The sequence below is a fragment of the Aotus nancymaae genome, unplaced genomic scaffold (assembly GCF_030222135.1).
Source record: "Aotus nancymaae isolate 86718 unplaced genomic scaffold, 86718_ANA_hifiasm-v0.15.2.pri h1tg000036l, whole genome shotgun sequence".
Classification (NCBI taxonomy): Eukaryota; Metazoa; Chordata; class Mammalia; order Primates; family Aotidae; genus Aotus; species Aotus nancymaae.
In genome coordinates, this window is record NW_026988450.1 from 90,351,364 (window position 1) to 90,374,562 (window position 23,199).

At 63.1% G+C, this 23,199-nt stretch overlaps 1 protein-coding gene across 1 annotated transcript in view; it reads right to left on the bottom strand.

Moving 5' to 3' along the window:
- Positions 1-505: 505 nt before the first annotated feature.
- Positions 506-23,199, bottom strand: part of TSNARE1 (t-SNARE domain containing 1) — a 128,461-nt gene continuing 105,767 nt past the window's right edge. The window contains exons 11-12 of the mRNA XM_064384667.1: positions 8,243-8,315; positions 506-1,782 (exon numbers count right to left, since the gene is read on the bottom strand). Coding sequence (XP_064240737.1) covers positions 1,688-1,782; positions 8,243-8,315 — 168 coding nt within the window. The 3' untranslated portion in view covers positions 506-1,687. The remainder of the gene's footprint in view (positions 1,783-8,242; positions 8,316-23,199) is intronic.

Consider the following 23,199-nt stretch of genomic DNA (forward strand, 5'->3'; position numbering starts at 1 on the left):
TCGGCTTGGTCTCAACAGCTGTTGAGACCCTAGAAAACACCTTCTCTTCTGCAGGCCTCAGATTCCCAGGCTGCATATCAAAGGCCTGGCTTCAGAGTCTCTAAGTTCGGGATCTCTGACCCTTCCAGTTCCCTGGGTGTGGAGGATGGGGCAACCCACGTCCTCCCCTGACACTCTGTGGGGAGGCCCGCTCGCGGGCAGGAGCAGGACAGTCTCTGCAGAGGTGACTCCACCTCCGCTTCCTGGGCCTAAGCCCTGCCCATCTCCTCTGCAGTGTGGGCGGTGCCTGCTCTGCGGGGACTGAGCCCACAGGCTCACTGGGAACGTGGCAGGGTGTCCGTTGCACAGGTGGCTGGCCCAGCTGCCGCCACCCTCCTTTCCTCCTCCTCTTCCTCCTTCTCCTCTTCCTTCTCCTCTTCCTCGTTCTCCTCTTCCTCTTCCTCCTCCTCTTCCTTCTCCTCTTCTTCCTCCTCCTCCTCCTCTTCCTCCTCCTCCTCTTCCTCACTGTCTCATCATCATCCTGCCGTCCCAGGCATGGGTGCTGCTTCTGACCAGGTGGTCCCAGGGTGCTCGGGAGGGGTCACCTTGCCAGCTGGCTGCTTTCCTCTTGGGATGAGGTCCTCTGCTGTCCGTCACCAGAGCCTCCACCTTCCGCTTCCTGGAGGCCCCTGGGCCTAGCTGCCCTCAGCAGCTAGGAGATGGCGGGCTGGGGGCTGAGGCCAAAGAGCCCGGAGCTGGTGCCAGGAGACCCAGCCGCAGCCCTGCCTCTGCCCTGATCCTGCGGATGACCTTGGCACAGCCTCTCCCAGGTCTCCCAGCCTGGCTTTCACCAGCTGTCAACAGGGGTGGACCCTTAGTGACCCCAACCTTCTGAGTCTAATGGCCCCTGACAGAGAATTGGGGAGGGGCCCAGCCTCCCCATTACCACACACTCCCCCGGCAGGGGTGCCTGCACTGGACCTCGAGTGGGAGCTCAAGGCGGCCCTGGCCTTTCCCCTCCATCTCCATCCACTCGAGTCCTTGCATGGTTCTGGCTGCGGCCCCCTCTTCCTCTCACACCCGTGAAGGAACTGAGGACACTCTGCAGCCACAGCCGTGATTTCCCAGGACGTGCCTCCCCACTCGTCGCACCTGCCCACCTGGCTGCTCCCGCACCCCGACCTCACACTTACCACACGATCCCATCTGCCAGCAATGCCCCTGCTCCTCTGTCAAGAGCATGCGCTGTCCCAGCCCCCCGATGGCCCAGGGGCCTCTTCTGCACTCCCACGGTGGCCCATGCCACCCTCACCTTGCTGGACTGAACGTCCAGCCTGCCTGGCCCCTGGTTACTCCCTGAGTAACAGGCTCTGCGTGGTCATCTCTGCCTGTCAGGGCTAGCTAGGAGCACCCGGCCACAGTGGGAACAGAGACGGTGAGGGGAAGACGGTGGCCGGGACTCCATCCCAGCTGGGCCATGGTACCCAGCCAGCCTGACCTGTCCTCCTGGGGGGACCACCAGTCAGCAACAGTGAGTGGCTGGTCCTCAGGTGGCCCCGCCACTCCCAGAGCCCCCAGGACCTGAGCAGCAGGCTGGTTCCAGGAGGTCTGTAGGCAGGCCCCTCCCGGGCACAAGGCAGGGCCTGGGCCCCCCTCACAGACGCAGGGAGGCCTAGAGGACAGGGGACGGAGGGCCGTCTCAGCCCTCTCACGGACTTACTTGGTGCCGGCTGGCTCCAGCCAGGAGCTGGCGGGCTGCCTCCGCATGCGAGGACACAGCCTCGAGGCTGGCTTCAATACTATCTGCAAATCAAGACAACAAAAGGCGATTACAGATGGAGGCCCAGCCGCCCCAGCCCTGCGGACACCATCAAATGCGAGCCCAACGGAGCCTAACGGAGCCTGAGCCCAGGGCCTCCGGAGGAGCCGAGGCTGCAGCGATGGGCGCTGGGCTGCTGGAGGCACCCTGAGGGCTCTGCCTGGTGTGGGCAGGGGGCAATGGCATTAGAACGGAGACCTGGAGGTGGCCCAGGAAGGAGACTCCTCAGTGCCCACACCGGTGAGGCAGGAAGCACTCACTCAGAAAAGGGTGGGAGCGGCAGGGGGAGGTCAGGGCTGGGGTCAAGTCCCACTCTGTCATGATGCTACCTGGGCTAGTCCCTCTACTTTGTGGCACGGCCCCTTTTAAAGGGGCACAGCCCCGGCCTGAATGTCTGTGGAGCTGCAGCAGGGCTGATGGAGGCCAGGTCTGCATGCACAGGGCTCTGGCTGGCCACATGCGCTGAGCCCCACTCGGCACAGGGAGCTCACCAGCGAGTCTCGCCATCGTGGGGGGCTCACAGGAGCTGGTGCCTGGGCAAAGCCAGGCTCAGTGGCTGCGGCAGTGATGCCCGGGGAAGTCACATCAGCAGGGCCCACGAGAACCACCAGACCAGGCCCAGGGCAGCCCCAGGGATCTGGAAGATTCTACACCGCCACACCAGCAGCAAAAACGGCAGTACCACGTGCCACGAGTGCCGAAGCCGCCCTCGCCCCACGAGGAATTTGGGGCCGGTTGTGGGCTTGAGGCAGGGAGTGGTGAGCGCATCGGCCCCAGCAGGTCTTGCCCACACCAGAGCCTCCATCTGAATCCGAGTGCGCGACCTGGGCAGTCCCTGGTGCTCAGCGTCCTCTTCCACCCAAGGGAAGGACACGTGCTGCCCGGGTGCCAGGAGCACAGGCGCAGGCTGGGTCCACAACAGAGCCAGATGCAAACACAGGGTGGGCATGCCTTCCTCCCAGAGGGCGGCTCTCTGGAAGGCCTGCCTCCATTCCAGCAACTGGAAAGAGCTCGGGAGGCAAAAACATCTAAAGAAACCGCCCCTGCAGTAACCCCTGGGGCGGGACGGGCTGACCTGGGCCTTTGGGGGTCGAGGCCTGGGATACAGACCGTCACGACCACAGGCACTGCTGCCAGGCACAGCGCCACCTCCGGCCTGGCAGGACTGGCTCTGAGGGAGCAGGGTCCTCAGAAAGACAGGGCCACTCCCCACCGTCCCAGCAGGGCCTCCCTTCTCTCATTAGGGAACTGGCCTCATCTCTGCAAGCCCCTGGGCAGGAGGTGAAGCCCATGAGCTCTGCCTTCAGAAGCCCCCCAGGCCTCACAGGGATCCTGGAACCTTTGGTCACCAGCTCCGCCCTACCTCGCCCCCAGCCCAGGGCCCTGCTGGAGCCACATGCACTCACAGACGCACCCTGATCGCTGCATCTGGGGGCTCCCGCCCCAGCCAGGGTGGGGAGAGCCAGACCCCCGCACAGGGAGCCAGGGCCTGGAGAGGGTGGGGATGGGCAACAGCCTGGGCTGCTCCTGGAGCACAGCACCCCTTGGCTCACATGTAGACAGTCCCCAAATGACCACGGCTCTCCATGCCCTGCCACATCAGGGTCACAACCCTCTCAGCCAGTGGAGGAGGAGAGGGAAGGAAGATGGGGCCAGAGGTGTGACGGAGTCCCCCACAACTGCCACCCAGGAGAGACCAGCCTGCCAGGGAGGAAGCCCCAGACTGGGCCTGGGCACTGCCCCCTCACATGCAAAGAAGCCACCTTGCATCCACAGTAGCAACAGCCTGGCCTCACTTCTGTCACTGAGCGGTGAACGCAGATAGTAGAGAATGTCTGCCAGGAGGGCAGGGAGGCTGTGGTAGTCTGGGCTAACGCAGGTGGCGCTGGACAGGCCACGTGCCCTGGCTGGACCCCTTCTCTGCCCATGACCACAGGCAGCCTCAGCCAAGCCCTGCACCCACTCATGGACTCAGCCAGTGCCCAGTCCTGCTCTACACGGAGCCCTGACACCGGGGACTCTGATCATGGCGTGTGACCTGCAGGCCCACCCTCAGGATGGGGACGGACATCCTGCTGCTCCGGGCTGCATGCACCGGCCTTAGGTCCAGGGCAGTCCTAGGGGCATTCTCAACCAGCTTGGCACTGCCCACAGTCAAGACACATCACGCAACTATCACCCGGCTCTGCAGCCAGCAATGTCTTCCTCAGTGCCCCAGCTGCCAGGTGGGCACACCATGTCCTGCCCCAGGGCAGTACGCAGAGATGGGAGAGGGGAGGGAGGCTGCTCCTAGGGCCGTGTGGCCCTGCATTCCTTGTGGGGTGAGGCCAGGTTCAGTGCGTGGGCCCCGTGGCACTGAGAGGCACTCCGAGACCTCACCAGCCAGCATCCCTGGTCCCGTGGCTTTGCTGGGTCTTGGAGACCCCTGGTCTGTGGGGTCAGCCCTGCAGAGCCACAGGGCCCCGGGCACCTGGCCCTCCTGAAACGAGGGGTGCTCCACGGGGGCCCCCTGCAGGTCCCCTGGCTCCAGGATCCAAGGGACAGCCAAGCACTAGGCCAGGCCTCCAAGGGCCAAAGAGAACAGCCTTTGGTATCGCTGTCCCCAGACACTCGGAGAACAGCACACACACCTCAAAGGAAACTGAGGGCACAGGGGCCTCTGCGGGAGACCCCCGCACTGTCAGATCGCTGCCCCCGCGCTGTCAGATCGCTGCCCCCAGCCCCACAGCTGTGATCAGCCCTGCAGGCCTGGCCCTGCCCAAGCCCCAGGCAGCACTGTTGCAGAGCAGAGAGCACGGCCGGCTCCGGGCACCTGGGCCTGCAGTGAGGTCCCCACCCTGTCACCAGGCCTGGTGGCCACTTCCCTGCTCCTTACTTCAGTGCCCAAGAGGGGAAGTCCGACCCTGTCCCAAGCACTCCCTCACTCGGGAATTGAACAAATGTCAGCTGCTGTCAGCAGTGGCCAGGCCACTCAGAGCAGCTCACAGGCACCAAAAGACTCCCATGACGGAGGTGAGCCCAGCGGCCTGTGGCCCTGGAGGGGCTGATCCATCAGGGGTCAGAAGTGGAGGCTGGGTCTCAGTCTAGGGCAGGGAATCCCACGGTGGGCAAATCTGAGTTCCCACAGCTTCCAGGGTGGGGACTTGCGGAAAAGGGCTGAGTGCCCAGGCCACACCAGTGCCACCCGTGGTGGACCCCTCCCTCTCAGCCCCACACCGCAGGCCCGCCCTTTCCCTGAAGCACCCCCCAACCAGGCCTGCCTCTGCCCGTAGAACCCTGAGCTGCAAGGCCCTGCCCTGCAGGAGCGTGTGGCCTCCCTGGAGGTGGATACAGCCACTCCTGGCCTGCACAGGCCTGAAAGGAGAACTAAGGTCCTCCTCCAGCCCCATCCCATGATGAGGCCCACTGTCCCCAGGCTCATCCCTAAGGCCCATCAAGAGGCCAAGTGACCAGGCCCATTGCCCAAGACCCACAGCCCAGGTCCCTTGTCCAAGGCCAGTCACAGGCTTGGTGGCACCCTGGGTCGACACGCATCTCCTAGCCAGCCCGGCCCACTCTCCCCATGGGTCCCAGCCTTGTGCACCGCCATGAGCAGGAGCAGCTCAGGCTGGCCCAGGCTCCAAATTCTGCCATGGCCGCCAGTTGGGGGCGTGCCTGTCCCATGAGGCTGAGTCCTTCTGTCCACTCCGTGGCCCTCAAGACGAAGCTGGTCCTGCTTCTGAGGCTTCGTCCCCAAAGTCCTTCCAGCAGCTCCCAGGAAGGCAAGAGTCCAGCAGGGCTGTGCTTTGAAGGGTGGAGGCATGTGTGGAGGATGGAGAAGGAGCTCCTGGAGCAGTGTCTTGAGGAGGTCAGGAGATGCAGAGGGAGGAGTCACGGAGGCGGTGGGAGGAGGCATGGAGCCAGCATCACCCTTGGAGCCAGGGGCAGCTGCAGGCGCAGACGAGGCCCAGCTGAGCACAAAAACACCTGGCGTCTAGTGGTCCCTGGAGTGGGCCCGTGGGCTCGGAGTGGGGCACAGTGTGTCCTGGGAGGCTGTGTGCCCAGAGGGATGGGCCAGCAGGAGGCGGGGGAAGCCGCCGCAACCATAGCCGGGGAAGGAGCCAAGCTGGGGCCCAGGCTCCTCCCTGGCTCTGCCAAAGCGGCTCAATAGTGACCAACGAACAGGACAAGTCACTTCCTGCTCCCCGGGGGCCATGGCAAGGGTCAGCCGGCTGGAGGCGCATCCAGGCTGAGGCTCTTCCCACCTGCGGGCTGGCCTTGCTCTCTCCTGGCAGCTGCACCCTGGGCTCTGGGGCTGGGGGAGAGCAGAGGGAAGCCCTCCTTCCTCCCCAAAAGCCCGTCTTCAGACCCTGCGGCTCTGCACAGGGAAGTGGCGTGTTCTCCCTGTGGGGACCCGCTGGTATAGAAGACCTGGCTGCCTAAGGACAGCTGTGTCCACCTCTGCACAGCTGTGTCCACCTCTGGACTGCACTCGGGAGAGGAGGGCCGTGTGTGGAGAGAAAGGCCAGGCCACATGACATCAGGTGGGAATACCAGAGGCCGAGATGGGGGCTTGAAGGGCAGCAGGGCACCCTGGGTGGCACCCGCTGCTGCTGCTGCTGTGCATTGGTGAGCTCTGCCCTCGTCTCCACCCCTCAGCAGGCACCAGTCCCAGCGACCACCTGTGATTCCCTCCTCATCTTGGCGCTCACTCGCTACAGTGATGTGGAACTCGGCCCCAGCGTCCCATCTGGATACCCAGTGGGCATGGCTTAAGGTGGCGTCTACAGTCGAGCCCCTTGGTGCCACAATGCCTGGCAATGCTGGGCAGACCCCACCTTCCCTTCTGAGAGGGAGCCGCAGCCCTTCCACTCCCCAGGCAGGCAGACCCGTCCCTGGCCCTGAGCCTTGGTTTCCCCACCTAAAAGAAGAGAGGGGCAGGAGGATGGCCAGCCATCTCCATGGGCCTCTAGGTCTCCCTGGGAGGATGTCCCTCTCGGGAGCTGGTGCAGGAGGCTCGCAGCCTGCTCGTCAGCCCTGCTCACCCTGGGGCAGGGTAGTCCTGGGCACGGGCTGTGGGGAGGGCCCACTTACTTGGCAGGGGCTCTGTGGCCTGGTCCTTGCCTTGGGGACCGTGGGCAGAAAAGGTCTCTGCCACCACGCGCTCCACAGGCGTGAGGATGAGGCCGGGCGCGGCGCCCTCCGCCAGCTTCTTGCGCACAGCGCCCCGCAGGTCCCGCCACTTGTGCTTGAGGTCGCCCAGGTCTCGGCGGCAGTAGCCCAGCGCGTTCACCGCCTGCAGGATGCGGTTCCACACGCGGTGCTTCCGGGCGTGCGTGCCCCGCAGTGCCCCGAACAGCAGCGGGTAGTGGCGCCTCACCCTCTGCACCAGAACCTCCGTCTCCTGCGGGCTGAAGTTGGGCTTGCGCGTCTTGGTCCGGGAGTGGGGGCCCGGCTGCAGGGGCGTGGCCGGCTCGGGGCTGCAGCTCTGCCGGCATGTAGCGTTGCTGCCGCTGGACCCTGGAAAGGCACCAGAGGCTGAGCAGGGGGCAGAGATCTCGGGGAGAGCAGCGCCGCCAGGTTCCGGGCACGGCAGCCAGGCCTCACGTCGGCGCCCCGCACAGGCAGCCGGCATACACGGTAGCAAGGCCCCCGTGTCTCAGCCACTCTCTGGGCCTCCCGCCTGTCCACCTGCCAGGTGCCCTCTGCCCTCCCTGGGGCCCTGATCACATGTGGTGGGTCAGCCCTGGTTTGTCCCCTCCCGATGACTGCCCCCTTCCCTAAACTGCTGGCAGGAGTGCCCTTCCCGATCCATCCGTCACTGGGACTGGTAGGCACCTAGAGCGGACAAACCACTCCACACAGTCAGCACATCCCAGCCCGCGAGAGCTGGCCAGGGGCAGAAACAGCTACAGCCACTGCTGGCAGCTGACGGTGGGGTGAACCCGGGAGGACGAGGAGACAGGAGGGGTCCTGGGGAGAGGAGGCGGTCAGGGAGCGCTGTCTGGGGCCACGGAGCAGCTGGAAGCCCAGGCTCCCAGGGGACTGAGGGGCAAGCCCCCGGGAGGTGCTTGAGGGTCTCACCCGGCCAGCTGCCTGAGGGTCTCTGGACCTACAGCCAGTCGTCAGAGCAGGAGGGGCCGGGAGGCTGTTCTCGGCACAGGTCCAAGGTGAGGCCACAGCTTGCCCAGGGCATGGAGGGAGAGTGGGTGGGTAGGGCAGGGCCTGAGGGTCCTGGTGGGCAGCTGAGTGCTTTAACCAAAGGCCTGTGGGCACCAGGGGCAGACTGGCTCCTCCTCAACTGAGGAAAAGACACCCAGCTGGAGTTGGGAGCTCCTGCCCCACTGGCTTGAGAGCCAGGGCTCCTGGCAGTAGCAGGCACACTTAGGGTTAGGGGTGAGGGCTGCGGGCTGGCGGACAGGCCCTCGGGGCAGCAGGTGGCCTGAGGCTGGGGCGGGTACCCACCGACAGCTTCTCCTTGCTCCGACACCATGGAGGCCAAGTCCTTGACGATCTGATTCACATCCAGCAAGTTGCTCTGTGGAAACGAGACAGAGCCACGTCAGGAGCAGGGCTGTGGGGCAGACACCAAGGGCAGCTGAGAGTGCCCATCGAGGCTGGGGCAGGCCCAGGCAGCACCTGCAGACCAGGAACCAGCTGGTCTGTCCACTTCCTGTGAGAGAGGCATGGCTGGGCCCAGAAAAGGCCAGGGGCAAGCCCAGGGTCACCCGAAAAGTCAGAGACAGAGCAGGGATCTCAGTTCTCTGTCTCCTGACTCTCAGGCCAAGCCCCAAGCTCTCCAGGTGACCCAGGGGCTGTGAGCTGCTTCCTTGGGTACACAGGCCCTAGAGCCTACCCCTGGGATTTGTAGTCTAGTGTAGGACAGCATCCTCAGCACTGTAAAGGCCTGACTGCAGGAGAGCAGAGAATGTCGAAGGCAGATACCCCATCCCACTTGCCTGGGGGCTTCTAGACAGAAGGGTCTAGCTTTCCCTCTCTGTGCAGCAGCACTGAGCATGGGCCAGCACACAGGCACTGCCCAGCAAACCCTAAAGAAGTGGGATAGATGGATAAACAGGTTCAGGGGAGTGGACAAAAGGGTGGATGGATAGACGGGAGGATGACCGATAGATGGGTAGATAGGTGCGTGGACAAATGGAACGGTGAATGGGTGGATGGCTAGATGGATGAATGGGTGTATTGATAGATGGGTGGGTGATGGATTGGTAGATGGATGGGTGGGTGGGTGGGTGGATGGGTAGACGGAAAGGTGGTTGGACAGATGGCTGTGTAGATGGATGAGTGGGTGGGTGGGTAGATGGATAGGTGGTTGGACAGATGAGTGGATAGATGGATGGGTGGATGGGTGGGTGGGTAGGTAGATGGATGAATAGACGGAGAGATGGGTAATTGGATGGACAGATGGGTTGGTAGATAAATGGGTGGGTGGGTGGGTGGGTGAATAGACAGATGGGTAGTTGAGAGATGGGTGGGGAGATGGGTGGGTGAGTGGATGGATGGATGGATGGAGAGATGGGTAGTTGGAGAGATGGATGGGTGGGTGGATGGATGGATGGATGGATGGACTGGTGGGTGGATAGGTGGGTAGGTGGGTGGGTGGATGGATGGATGGATGGGTAGTTGGACGGATGGGTGGGTGGGTGGGTGGACGGGTGGATGGATGGATTGGTGGGTGGATAGGTGGGTGGGTGAGTGGGTGGGTGGGTGGATAGGTGGGTAGGTGGGTGGGTGGATGGACGGATGGGTGGGTGGGTGGATGGACGGATGGGTGGGTGGGTGGGTGGACGGGTGGATGGATGGATTGGTGGGTGGATAGGTGGGTGGGTGAGTGGGTGGGTGGGTGGATAGGTGGGTAGGTGGGTGGGTGGATGGATGGATGGGTAGTTGGACAGATGGGTGGGTGGACGGGTGGATGGATGGATTGGTGGGTGGATAGGTGGGTGGGTGAGTGGGTGGGTGGGTGGATTGGTGGGTGGGTGGGTGGGTGGGTGGGTGGGTGGATGGGTGGGTGGGTGGGTGGGTGGGGGGTGGGTGGATTGATGGGTGGATAGGTGGGTGGGTGAGTGGGTGGGTGGGTGGATTGGTGGGTGGATAGGTGGGTGGACGGGTGGATGGATGGATTGGTGGGTGGATAGGTGAGTGGGTGAGTGGGTAGATGGATGATGGATGGACAGGTGAGTGGGTGAAAGGATGAAGGAGTGAATGGATGATATGTGGACAGATGACGGATGGGGGGTGGGTGGGTCAGTGAGGGGCTTGGTGGATGGTTGCTCCACCGCTATCCAAGGACTGGGTGGCTTCATGAAGCTAGGGAACAGAGTAAGGAACAGAAACGTGGGGCAGGAGGACCTGGCGTACTGTGCTGGCCTCCTGCGTCTTCCACGCTGTCTACCTTTACACTCACTCCTTTTGCCGTCAAGTGGCTCTGATAATCCTCAGGGATGTGGCCACAGCACGCTCAGAGCACACACCTGTGCTGTGCCTAAGGCAGGGCACATACCTCCCCGTCACACCTGCACCCACCCAGGGGCATTCTAGCACCCATCTGACAGAGCAGGGAGCGGGGGCTCAAGTGATCCCATGACCTCCAGGGCCTCTCAGAAGGGAAGAGTTGGACTCAGGCGCCTGCCCAGCGACCAGACGCCCACTCCTTCCCTGACTGCCACGCTGCACCTGGGACGGCTCCTCCACTGGCCAGCGGCACGGGCCTGGGCAAGCCCGGTCACCTCAAGCCAGGTTTGCTCACTCATCACCCAAACAAAACCAACCCTTCTCACAGAGCGCCTGGCACATGGCTGGGTTCCAGCCCAGTCCAGGGGAAGCTCCTTCAGGCCTGCTGTGACCCCTGCCCTGGCACGCCCGTCCAGTCAGCAGCTCATTCCAGAGCTGGGACTGATTTCCATAGGGTCATTTCACCGCACTGCAAAATGTTACAAGAGAATTCATCTTCTCTTTAGGAGTGTTCTGGGAAATGAAGCACTTAGCACGATCTTAACTGACACGTACCATCAACTGCAATTCAATTACTGGGCTTAACTGTGATACAGGGGCAGGCAGCAACTATGGGAACTGGACCGTGGCTGGGAAGGTGGTGAGAGGGTGGGGCTGAGGTCACCGCTTCGGTGTGCACCTGTGGCATGGCAACGGGGCAGCAGCAAATGAGAGGATGGGTGCGGGTCGGCCCAGGTCAGTTTTTGGTCTCCTCGTCACCACCACCTTCTGTGGGAGGGAGGTCACGGTCTCAGGACACCCAGACATCAAGGTCATGAGGCATGGCTCAGCCAGGTGGGTCACCTCCTCCAAAGGCTTCCCAGTTACAGACCTGACGCCGTCAAAAGCCAGGCATGACCACACCACCACAACTTCGACCCTGGCCACTGAGCACACCCAGGCCTGGTGCACCTGGGCCTGGTCTTGGTGGCTCATGGCCTCAGGGACTTGCAGGGGCCCTTAAGGGCTTCACAGGGAGAACACATCTCCCCATGCAGCCTGTGACTCCCCTGTTATTGCCCCACTTGACAGGAAAGATGGAAACTGAGTTACTGAGAGGGTTAGTGTGTCCAAGGACACACAGCTGGAAAATGCTGGAATCTGCATCCAACCCACATTTAGGCAGACTCCGACCCAGGTCACTACCATCACCAACGCGGGGCAGCACCCAGGGCCTCCCTCCAGGACGTGGAACCCAGGACCCCGGCCAGACCTCAGGGACGGGAGGCCTCCCTCCGGGACGTGGAACCCAGGACCCCGGCCAGACCTCAGGGACAGCGGGCCTCCCTCCGGGACGTGGAACCCAGGACCCCGGCCAGACCTCAGGGACGGCGGGCCTCCCTCCGGGACGTGGAACCCAGGACCCCGGCCAGACCTCAGGGACGGCGGGCCTCCCTCCGGGACGTGGAACCCAGGACCCCGGCCAGACCTCAGGGACGGCGGGCCCCCCTCCGGGACGTGGAACCCAGGACCCCGGCCAGACCTCAGGGACAGCGGGCCTCCTTCCGGGACGTGGAACCCAGGACCCTGGCCAGACCTCAGGGACGGTGGGCCACCCTTGAGGACGTCCTGTGCTGCAACCACTGGCCTGGGATGGGCCCCGTGTGTGCACCAGTCAATCTGCTTCCCATGAGCAGAAGAAGAGAAGGGCCACACTGGCACAGTGCTGCTGTGTCCCTGGGCAGAAGCATGGCTCTGAGCCCGTGTCCAGCCTGTGGGGATGCAGCTTTGGTGAGATGCCAGGGAGGGCTGTGGCTGAGCAAGGCCCAGAGTCCAGTGCCTTTCAGGGGCCTGGGACAGCTGCTGGGGCAGGGTGGAAGAGGGGCAGCTGTGAGTCCCTGAGGCTCAGCCTCAGAGTTTCAGGCACACCTCAGAGCACACACGGCTCCTGCACTGGGCATTCCCTGCTGACACCAGAGTCAACTTCCGTAACCCCAAAAGCGCGGGCTGGAACGTGGTGTTCCCAAGTCAGGCAAAGTCCCTGTGGTGCCCACAGGGCACAGATGGCCTGCGTTGGGGGCTTTGGGGGCAGCCCCCCAGAGATGCGGTGGCCGAAGTGATTTTCCATAACATGCCGACACTCACTGTGCCGCTGCCTGGCTTCACAGAGGGCTCGCTCCTCCAGGGCCCCGGGTCCTCCTGGGCGGAAGGGTTTTGTAGTCAGTGCTGGGGCTGCCAGGAGCCAGCAATGGCGGGGCCACCTGTGATCCCCTCCAACCTTACCAGCAACACGTCAGGGCCGCGGACAGAGGAGGTAGTGGGGAGCCCGTTCTCTGGGCTGGGGCTGCCGGAGGGGCTCTCGCCCACTCCTTGCTGGACTCAGCAGACAAGTGGTAGCAACAGTGGTAACTGTCCACTGGGATGAGCCTAACACAGAATGTTAATTTGCATCACGGCCAGCGCAGGGAGACTCCACGCCTTCAGTGCACTGGGCTGTGCCTCCCGTAAGAGGGGACCATAGCCCCGGGCACCACGGGCTCATGCACCCCAAATTCCAAAGGCTGGGGTGGCAGGGCTGCCAGCGCCTCGGGGCCACATGCAGAGAGCCTCCTACTCCACAACCTCTTAGAAGCCAACGTTTGTGCGAAGCCTGCGCTTCCTCATTTTAGGCGCCCGTCTCTTTAAGATGCCTGGCACTCAAACACCAGCTGGTCCCACCTCCCAGCAGAGGGGTCAGCTGCCCGCCGGCCAAGCACACTCAGAGGCACCTTCCAGCCCCCGCCAAGGTGCTCACTGATGAGTAACACTGTTCACCTCGAACTAAGCGGGAAGCAAAGCTTGAACAGAAGCTTGGGCCCCTGGGATCTGAGTCTCGGGCTCCAGGCCAGCAGTCACAGGTAAGAAACCCCTGACCCTCGTTTTCTGGAAAATGGCTCGGCACAGAGAACCACTTCCCACAGGCCCTGGGCAGGGCCAGCTGGGCCGGGTCCACCCGTCCTCCCTGCTCTGTCAGATGGGTGCTAGCACTCTCTGTACAGAAGGGAAAGGACGATGAACCTAGGTGGTGAGCCTGGGGCTCCTCCCTGCTCTCCAGTCCGAGGCCACCACTGGAGGCCAGGGCCCCACTACCCCTCCAGGCGACAGTGCCGGGATCTCACAGAACCAGCCCACAGGCAGCCCCAGAAACCCAGGTCCTCACATTGGCCACTCGGGCTACGTATACCGCTATGCTGCCTCAGGCCTGCCGGGAGGATGGGGCCGGGTGTGCCCTGAAGACTGCTCTAGAGGCGCTAGATGCTGAGGGATGGGCCCCTCCCACCGGGCAGCCCCAAGCCCTCTGTGTAGGAGCATGGTGACAGGAGTGGGAGCTGGAGGCACCGCCTGCCTTTGTGCCTCTTCCTCCCACATCACCGGAGGGTGCCGGGACTTCCTGGGGAGTCTCCTTCGTCCTGGCCCAGTGCTGGTCTCAGAACAAATGGACGAATACAGAGCTGAGTGCGCCCCATGGCTGCAGCAGAGCTGGGCGGGTGCAGTGGGCTGGGACCTGCAGCTGGGCCTGTCGCTGATGGTGTGGGCAGATCCCAAGGATGAGTCCAGAGAGGGCCTCCACCCCCAGAGCCAGACGAGGGCCAGTCGGGCAGGCAGCTGGCAGGGTGGGTCCCCGCAGGCACTGCGGGCCCTGGGCCCTGCCTCGGCTCCTGAGGGGGATGCCCGGGGCAGGCGCAGCTCCACTCCCAGGCACACCTGGGGGACTTGCCAGAGACCTGGGCTCCCCCAGGGCATAGGTGGGACCCAAGTTCCAGAGAGAAGTCCAGTCCTCAGTTCTAGGGCGACAGAGAGGCCAAAGACAGGCTAAGGAAGGTGGGGCCTGACCAAGGGGCTGTTCTCAGGGGGCAGGCAGCAGTCCCCCGGCAGGACAGCCAGACAGTGGGAGAGGAGGGAGAGACCGAGGAACACCTCACCTTAGTAGATGGTTAAATCGTGCAATTATTGTTCAGACTGCTTCTAAAACTAGAACTCATTAAAAGCTCTCAGGGAATTTCTTTCTCTTCTTTCACTGGCGCCATGGGAAGAGCACCTTGCACGCGACATAATAAAACCGGGGTGTGTGCCCGTGAGTTCCCTTCCAGAATGACGATAAACATCACTGCGTTTCTCTATCACACCATCTCTTATAATTAGGATCTTGGCAACCATCCACCTTCAAAGACGACTTTTCCAGTTAATGCAGTCACCACGCCGCATGCGTTTATCCACTCACTCGCTTACAGCCAGAGGTCAGCCGGGTCAGTGCAATGCCAACCACAGGGCAGGCCTGCTGGGCTCTGCCTGGGGCCTTGGGGCCCCGCCTGAGCCATCTCTACGTCCCATCCTCCGCCCTCCCAGGCCTGCCAGGTAGCCATGGCAACAGAGCAGCTGGCGTACTCTAAGCTCTGTACCTGGGTCAGGTGACGCCTGCTCAGGAGCTCCAGCAGGTGACGTGGGCTTGGTGACGGGAGCGCAGAGCAGACATGGAGGGGCAGGTGGGCAGAGCCAGCGGGAAGCAGGCGGTCAGCTCTGGACCAGTGCCCCAGTGAGCCTGGCATGCGCCTGTTCCCTTCAACCCCTCCAGCCCAGGGAGACGCATCGCCGCCCACCGCCCACTGCTCAGGACGTCCAGTTGAGGGTTAAGTCATTGGCTCCTGGAGCGCTGGCTCTTTCTGTGCCTGGCTCTGGACCTGCGGGTGACTTTGGAGACGAATCCCACCACCCTCATCTCAGAAAGGCCAAGCGAGCGTCGGCTCTCAGAGGTCACGGCGAGGACGGCCTCATGCTGGTGTCGGGCACCTGGGCTCGAATCCCAGGTCTGTGGCGGGTAAGCTGTGTGACCTTGGCCAAGCGATGGGCCTGCTCCAAGCCACCGTCATCTCTGACAACATCAGAACGTAGGAGTGCAGCTCTCACAGAGCCCTGGTGTGGGCTGAGATGCGCATAGACCATGGCAGCAGAGCCCTTCGTTAAACACACATCCTTCATGGGGTCCCAGGATAGAAACGTGCAGCCCCCGGCCCAGCCCTCCTGCACCCACCCCACCTAGCACCACCACCCACCCATTTGTCCATGCAGCAATCGGCCAGGTGCCAGGCAGCGTCAGGCCTGTGAGCTGCTGCGAACGCAGCGGTGACCACGCCGCTGCCTCCACAGGGCTTATGTTCCAGTGGCAAGAGAGAAATCCTCACAAGAGAACCCAACAGCGTGTGAGGTGAGCACAGGGCGGCTGGGGGGAGAGCGCACCCCTGGAGTCAGGGCCTGCAGATGGAAGGGAGCCAGAGGCTCAGGCATTGGGAGGAGGGTGCTCTGGGCCTCGGGCAACAGGAACCAGGAGCAGGGGTGGCCGGGCCTACTCAGGGAACTGTGAGGCATCTGGGGTGGGGAGTGAGGAAGAGAGCGGTCCAATGGGAGCGAGGGGACAGCTGCCTCTCCCGTGGAGGGTCACAGCAACGCACGCCCCCCACTCCCAACCTTCGTCCAGCAGAATGTGAGAGAAGGGATGCTGTAGGGCTTCTGAGGTTCGGCTTCCTTCTGGCTCTGCCAGGGTCCTGGTAGCGTCCTCCAGGGCCCACCCTCTGCCCCGGGAAGAAGCCAGGCCATGGGAGGGACCAAGCGTGGAGCTCCAGCCCAGAGCCCAGCCCGCATCCCATCAAACAGCCAACGCGAGACGTGAGCAGACAAAAGACTCCACCCTCGGCTCTCCAGGCTGCTGGGCAGGGGAGGCAGTCTCAGCTTTGCCCGCGGGGAAGTTCTGGCCCACAGCATCCATGAGCTTCCCCTGCGGAAGCGAGGCGAGGGCCAGAGAGGAGTGGAGGAGTGCCAGAACCAGTGGCGGGTGGCCGGGGCAGCACCTGCTTTCATGGGAGCTTTGGAAAGTGGGCATGACTGCAATGTGCCTGTGATGGGCAGAATCGGAGAGGGGAATGTGAGGGGGCAAGATGGGCGTGTGGCGGTGGGGGAGCAGCCAGGCAGGAGTCACAGGCTAGCTGCGGTGCAAGCAGCCCACCGTGCCCCTGGAGAGGGGCAGGCCGGGCCTCGAGAGGCTGTGGACACGCTCTTCTAAGAGCTTCAGTTTCTCCATGGAATGAGAAGCAAGGTCAAAGTCAAGGTCATCAGTGAAGTGAGGACACAGAAAGAGCAGACATGACACAGACCACGGCAAGACTGTCCTGGGCCCTCAGGATGCCCCCTAAGCCCCAAGCACCCTGAGCATGGAGTCCTGCTCCTGGCTGCACGGGACCTGCCGAGGGCCCCTCAGAGGCCCGGAGAGCCAGTTCCCAGCCCCATCCCAGACCAAGGCTGGCAGAACACACCTCGCCAGGTGCCCGCCAGTACAGACCCACAGCCCTACACAACACAGAAGTGCAGCCATCAGCAGGGGCTCTTCGCCGGGTGGCAAGGCTCCACCTCCCCCACACTCGGCACACAGCGTGAGGGGGGCCATGTGTCAGAGCACGGCTCGCCTTTCCTGCCCCAGGGAGCCCCAGGACCCCACGTGAAGAAGGTCCAGGATCCTGGCACTTCCTTCCTTCCTTAGGGGGCCGCAAGACACAGCAAGCCCCTCCCCGGAGCAGCTGCACCGCAGGCTGTCGGCACCCACAGCTGTACTCATTTGGGCTCAGGGGCACAACAGCCCGGCTGGCAGCAGTGCGAGGCTAACCCCTTAGTGGACAGTGAGCTGCTGAGCCAACATCAAAGCCCAGGGTTCACCTGCTCACCCTGGAGCCTGGCCGCGTTCCCGAGGGGGAGGGCAGGTGTTGGTCCCCAGCGTGGCAGGAGGGTGGGTGTGAGGAACGTGGACAGCGACGGACACGCCTCCCAGTCCGGGTTCTTCCCAGGCCTGAGTTCTTGCCGCAGTTACACTCCACCGTGGCACTTTCACCCTGTGGCCAGCAAAGGCTGGTGTCACTGTGCCCACTTTACAAATAAGTAAACTGAGGCTCCAGGAGAGACCTGCTCAGGGTCACATGGCCCAGTGATGCTGCTGGGCCTGGGATATTGGACCAGCTCCTACTTCTCCCTGGCTAGAAGACATCTGAGCCTGCCGGCTCCCCTCCGCAGGGGACAAGGAAGCCTCCTGGAGACCTGGCTGTCATCTCTCCCACCAGCCTGGCAGCCGGACAGCACAGGCCACCTCGGATCGAGGGTCATCTCCTGCTAACTGGATGCTATCGGCGTCCAGATGCCACCTGTTGGCTCTGGCCTGGCACATCTGCCCACAGACTGAGGGGATGCATTTTAGCCCCATGGGGGCCTCAGCAGGCAGGAAGCGGGGCTGGAGTAGGGGCAGGAAAGGAGGGCCGCACTTGCCCAGCCTTGGCACTAAGCTTCCTCTTAGTGCCACCCTATTCCCCAACTTAGCCAAATAAAAAAGGTGACCTAGGCCCCACCTGGGGGTGCAGGGACAGGGGCGGAGCGGCCCACCCAGGGGCAACAAGGAGCGGGAGTAAGGGAGCCTGAGGCCAGGAGGAAAGAGCGAACTGCTCCAGGGTCTGCCAGGCTGGAACCCCTGGGGACCTGAGAGGACGCAGGGTGGCCAGAGGGAAGGCGGAGGGAGGCGTGAGGAAGGGCACTGGAGGGGAGAAGCGGCGAAGGCCAACAGGGTGTGGAAAGCCCCTGGCAGAACTGGAGGCTGGCCCTGCAGGGATGAGCCAGGGATCACCTCGCTCACACCTGGGGCAAGAGCAAGGGCCGCCAATACCAGACTGCGGGCTGTCCCTCTCCCTTCATGCCCTCACCCACAGGGCCACAAGGACTCCTGGCTGGCAGAGCACCTTGCAGATACTACCTCAAAGGCCTTCCCCATCCCAACCACCTGGCAGGGGCTGGACACCAGGGCTCAGAGAGCGACCTGGGAGGACCGGCAAGATGGTGCCAGCCAGGACTCCGGGCATGCTTCTGGCCTAGGCTCCTGGCGGCAGCTGGAGGCCTTGCTGTGCGGCCATGGGCACCCTGCCTCCTCTGGGAGTCCCACAGCTCAGTGCAAAGGACAGAAACAGCTGTCCTGGAAGCCAGTGCTCTCCAGGCCAAGGCCAAGAGGAGGCGGGGCCAGTCAGCAGGGTCCACACGGGTCAGCAGAGCTGCGGGCACTGGGAGGGTCTGGCTGGACAGGCGGACAGCCGAGGGGCAGTAGACAGCCTGCAGAGATGAGCGGTGGCTCCCGGACACGACCTAACTGGATGTTCAGACACCTCCTCACCCACGCCCGGGCTTGTGCTGCTGCTCAAACACAATTAAAGCTCACACTCCTGGTGATGAGATGGGAATGGCCTCTCCATCTTCTCCTCCATCCAGACAGGGCCACTGGCCAGGAGGCTGCCAGTCCCCGCAGCACCTGGATACCCAACAGCTGGAATCCTGGGAGGCTGGAGCTCCAGCCCAGGACCAGCACCAGGGGCCACCCAAGGCTGGAAGGCCAGAGACAGGGAACCTCAGCTCAGGCAGGGAGGGGAGTGAGTACACGGTGGGACAGGCAACACTCTGAGACCCCTCAAGCCACCTCCCATCTGAGCAACCCGTATGCAGACTCAGCTCCCACAGGTGACTGGCACGACTCCTCCCACTACGAACCTCACCTGGGAGATGGCGGGCAGTCCCAGGTCAAAGGTGCAAATGACAGGGCTGCAGGTCCCGCACCCTCCAGAGACAGGGGGCACTTGGGTCGGGGTCAGACTGCCTGGGTTCCAGCCCCAAGGCCTCTCAAACTGGGAAGTGGGCCTGGCATCCTCCCTGGAGGGAGCTTGTGCACTGAGCCATCCCGGGTCCTGCTCACTCTCGGGTGGCCGTTCTGCCCCTTAACACCCCTGTGTATACAGCTGGAGCATGGCCTGTCTGGCGGGGACTCCCGGCACCATGGAGAGGGCCAAGGCCCCACGCAGGCCAAGGACGGCCGCACTGCAGACAATGAGCAGCCACGGAACGCACAGGGCGCAGGCCCTCCCTCACCAGCAGCCCTCACCCTCCACCGGCGCCTGGGTGGCTCCTCTTCTGCTCTGGGATAAATGGTAGCATATTTATCAAGTCCGTTCTCACACGGACAGAAAAAGAAAGATGCCCAGCAGAAACCAGTAAAGAAACGCGGCCTGGTGGCTGGCCATCGCCCAGACTCGGGCTGGGAATGTTCTGGGGCTGGCCCAGCCTCTCCCTGCACCTCCCACACAGCCCCACAGCGTGGCTCTGCAGGACACCTTGTGCACGTGGATGAGACGCCACCTGTGGCACCTGAGGCCACCCTGGAGGCCAGCAGTGAGGGCTCAGCACAGGCCTAGCACTGGGGGCAGGCATGCTATCATCGGGGAGGGGGCACCCACCATCATGGGAGGGGGAGGTCACTCACGGGGGAGGGGGCAGTCACTGTCATGGGAAATGGAGGTGGTCACTCATGGGAGAGGAAGTGGTCATTGTGGGGGAGGGGGTGGTCACTCATGGGGGAGGGGTGGTCATTGTGGGGGAGGGGTGGTCATTGTGGGGGAGGGGTGGCCACAGTGGGGGAAGGGCAGTCACTGTCTTTGGGGGCACTGGTTAGTTTGACATGCTTGTTCTATAAGTTCCAGCAAGTTGTGCGGAGCCCACTACTCCAGGCTCTGGGGATGGGACCGACGCCAGGCAGGCGAGGGCTGCTTACCGTCTGTTGGGGCAGGGACCTACCAGAGACCCCCTCAGGAAGCAGCAGGCAGGGAAACGCTGCGCAGTGGGGAGGGCCTCCCTGAGGAGAGCACACCACGGAAGCAGCAATGCTCAGATCGGGGTGGGCGCTCAGGGGCACACGGAAGCCAGCAGGGGTCCTCAGCGTGGGTCTTGGCGGCCCCAACAGCCTCCCCAGGAGGGGCAGAACACCCTCACTCAGAATCCGACTGCACCAGGCCTGGGAGGGCCACAGCGCCAAGTTCACTGCCCAGACCCGAGGCCAGCCCGGTCTCCACTGTCTCCTGCCCAGTCAATCCCGGGCCTCCTGAGCCAGCTGTACAGCACCTCGAGGGTCCTCTGAGAGCCCATCACCTCCCACAGGGCCCACTACACTCTGCCTGTGGCCACGTGGGCTCTCCAAGCTGGCAAGTCCCTGAGGACAGGACATCCCTCCAGCTGCCCACTTCACAGATGAAACGACCAAGACCAATCAAGGTTCAGGGTCACCCAGCCAGTGAGTGGGCACGGGCCCACAGCCAGGACAGCATGTCCCCAGTTGGGCCTGTGTTTTGTCCCAAGGACAATGCTGGGGAGGAGGACAAAGGAAAGGGATGCTGGGCGGGGCCCACAGTCCCAGCGGACAGGAGCCCCCAGCACCACCCCAACCCACGCCCTGCCTGACAGCAGCCACAGATGCTCGAGGAAACCCAGAACAAGGAGGGCAGTGCCTGGGCACCGGCTGACGCTGGCCCCCGCCCGGGCCTCAGGTGCCCCACATGTTCACACCCACACTGTCCACCTAGGAAGTCCCTGAGGGCTGGCCATGTAGGGGCTCTCTCGGACCTCAAATCTCCCGGGGAGACTTCTAAACCTATACAGTCTTGCAAATTCCAAAGTCCCCAGTGAATGCGGGAGGGGAGACGATGGGAGGAGAAGTCCCGGCTTCCAGAGGAACGGGTTGCAGCCGGCCAAGGTGCGTAATACAGTCCCACAAACCCCGCCACCCACCCCGCAACCTGTTCGGGCTGCAAAGATGGCTCCAGAGCCACCGAACCGGCAGGGCCTGGGACGTGGGGCCTCCACTGCATCTCAGCCTCTCAATCGTCACACCGGAGCCACTGTCACAGAGCCACTGCAGACCCGGGGCAGGGCCTTCTGAAGACTAATGACAATTTGTGTTTTGTTTTTCCCATTTGCAGAGACCAAAGGGAGGGAGGGCTGTGGTGTGATGTGTGCTCAGCGCAGGTGCCTTCCAAGAACCACCCCGTCACCCTCTGTGCCAGACCTGCTGTTTGCTGGCACGAGGCTCCACATCCTCTGAGTCACCCCCAGCTGCAGACAAGGAAACTGAGGCTGGGAGGGCCAGGCTGGCCCTGGGGCCTGTCTATTCCGTCCCTCTCCTAGTCCCCCCCGCTACTCGTCCTTAGCACAGTGCTGAGCTGTGAGGGATCCCAAGGGCCACAGGCAAAGCCCAACCCACCCTGGTCCTCTGGTCTGGACGCAGGCCCAGGCCCTTGAGTGAATTCGGTTCAGTCCAGAGCCCCGGCCCCACTCCCGCCCTGACCCGGCCCCTCCATCTCTCGGCTCAGAAACCCAGCTCCACTCCCGCCCTGAACCAGCCTCCCATCTCTCGGCTCAGAGCCCCGGCCCCTCTCCCACCCGGACCCAGGCCCCTCATCTCTCGGCTCACAATCCCAGCTCCACTCCCACCCTGAACCGGCCCCTCCATCTCTCAACTCAGAGCCCCGGCTCCTCTTCGGCTCCTCTTCCGCCTGGACCCAGGCCCCCCATCTCTCCACTGACAACTGCAGTGGCCTCCACGTGGGGCGCCCTTGCCCCGGGAAAGGCTGCTAGTCGGCCCACACTTGCCACACAGAGTGCCAGAGGAAACCTGGGGCTAGGATGCCAGATGGACAGGCCCTCACACAGAGGACCGCGGGTGGGGCAGCCGGCCCAAGCCTCCACTCCTCTGAACCCCGTCCTGGGGTGGCTGCACCAGCATGAGCCCTCACAAGGCCCTGGGAACAGGACTCCCAGCCAGGACAGGGAGAAGCCAGCCCCTCGAGTGAAGGCGCCAGACCCGTTCCATGGATGCTGCCGAGTTAGCTGCCAGGAGGCTGGAGGTGGGCCAGCTCTCTGCGCAGGAGCCCCGCCTCCCCTGCGTGCTGCCCTTTCTACCTCACGCCCAAAGCCCTGTGTCAGGGTTTGGGGCCTTTGGCAGGAGGAGCTTCTGTGAGCTACCACCACTCCTCGGACTCAATCAACAAGCAGCGCCTCCCCTCTCCGCATGCCACTCTGCACCCCAAGAGTGGAGAGCCAGTGGACAGCCTGGCTGCCCACTGGGCTGTGACGGGACCTTCCCAGGAGGATCTCAGTTCGGCGCAAAGGGGAAGCAGGTCCGTCTGCCTCTCTGGACGTGAAGGCTTCAGGCTGGCACTCCTGGAGGAGCTTCTGGGCTCCCGTTTCTCTGCTTCTCTAGGAACAGTGGGCCTCACCGTGCCGGCAGAGAGGGATGGAAACCTTCTCTGTGCTTCAGGTGGTTCTCTGCAGCATGTCAGCAACAGCAAAGGGCTCATCCAGCCCCAGAGAGAAGCCACAGGCCCAGAGCTGGTGCCTTCCTCTCTGGGGAGCTTGAGGATGGGAAAGGGTGAAGGGGAGGTTACCTCACAGAGGTGGCAGGGCCCTGAACGCGGGTTTCAAGAAATGCACACTCCTCCACCAGGCCAGTGTAAGGGGTGCCACAGCAGAGGCACAGAGGTGGGGGCCAGGTAAGGAAGGGGCAAGGGAGAAGTGGGCTGGGCCCCAGCACTGTGCATATCCACTTCCTTCAAGGGTGCAAGGCCTGCTCCCTGGGAGAGCAGAGCCGGCCACAGGTCCTAAGCCAGTGACATAGCTGACTTACTGGCAGGCCTCTGCTTTTCTAGAAGAATCAGCTCTTAGCAGACATTTGTTCTGTAAACCCAGCCCCTGGGAGCTTCAGAGTGGGCAGGCCCTAGCACCTTCTGCAGACGAGGAGGCCAGAAAAAGGGAAGGACGTTCAGGGTCGCACACAGAGGCTCAGATTCCACTGCCAACAGAGCGTGTCCCCACCACGCTGCCTGACTCCTGTGTTCTAAGTGCACTCAGTAGTCAAGGGAGACGCTCACTCACACATGCATGCACACACATGCACACACGTGCACTCACACATGCCCAAACATGGACTCACACATGCACTCACACACATGTGCTCACAAACACACATGCACTCACACATGCATGCACACACATGCACACATGTGCACTCACACATGCCCAAACATGCACTCACACAT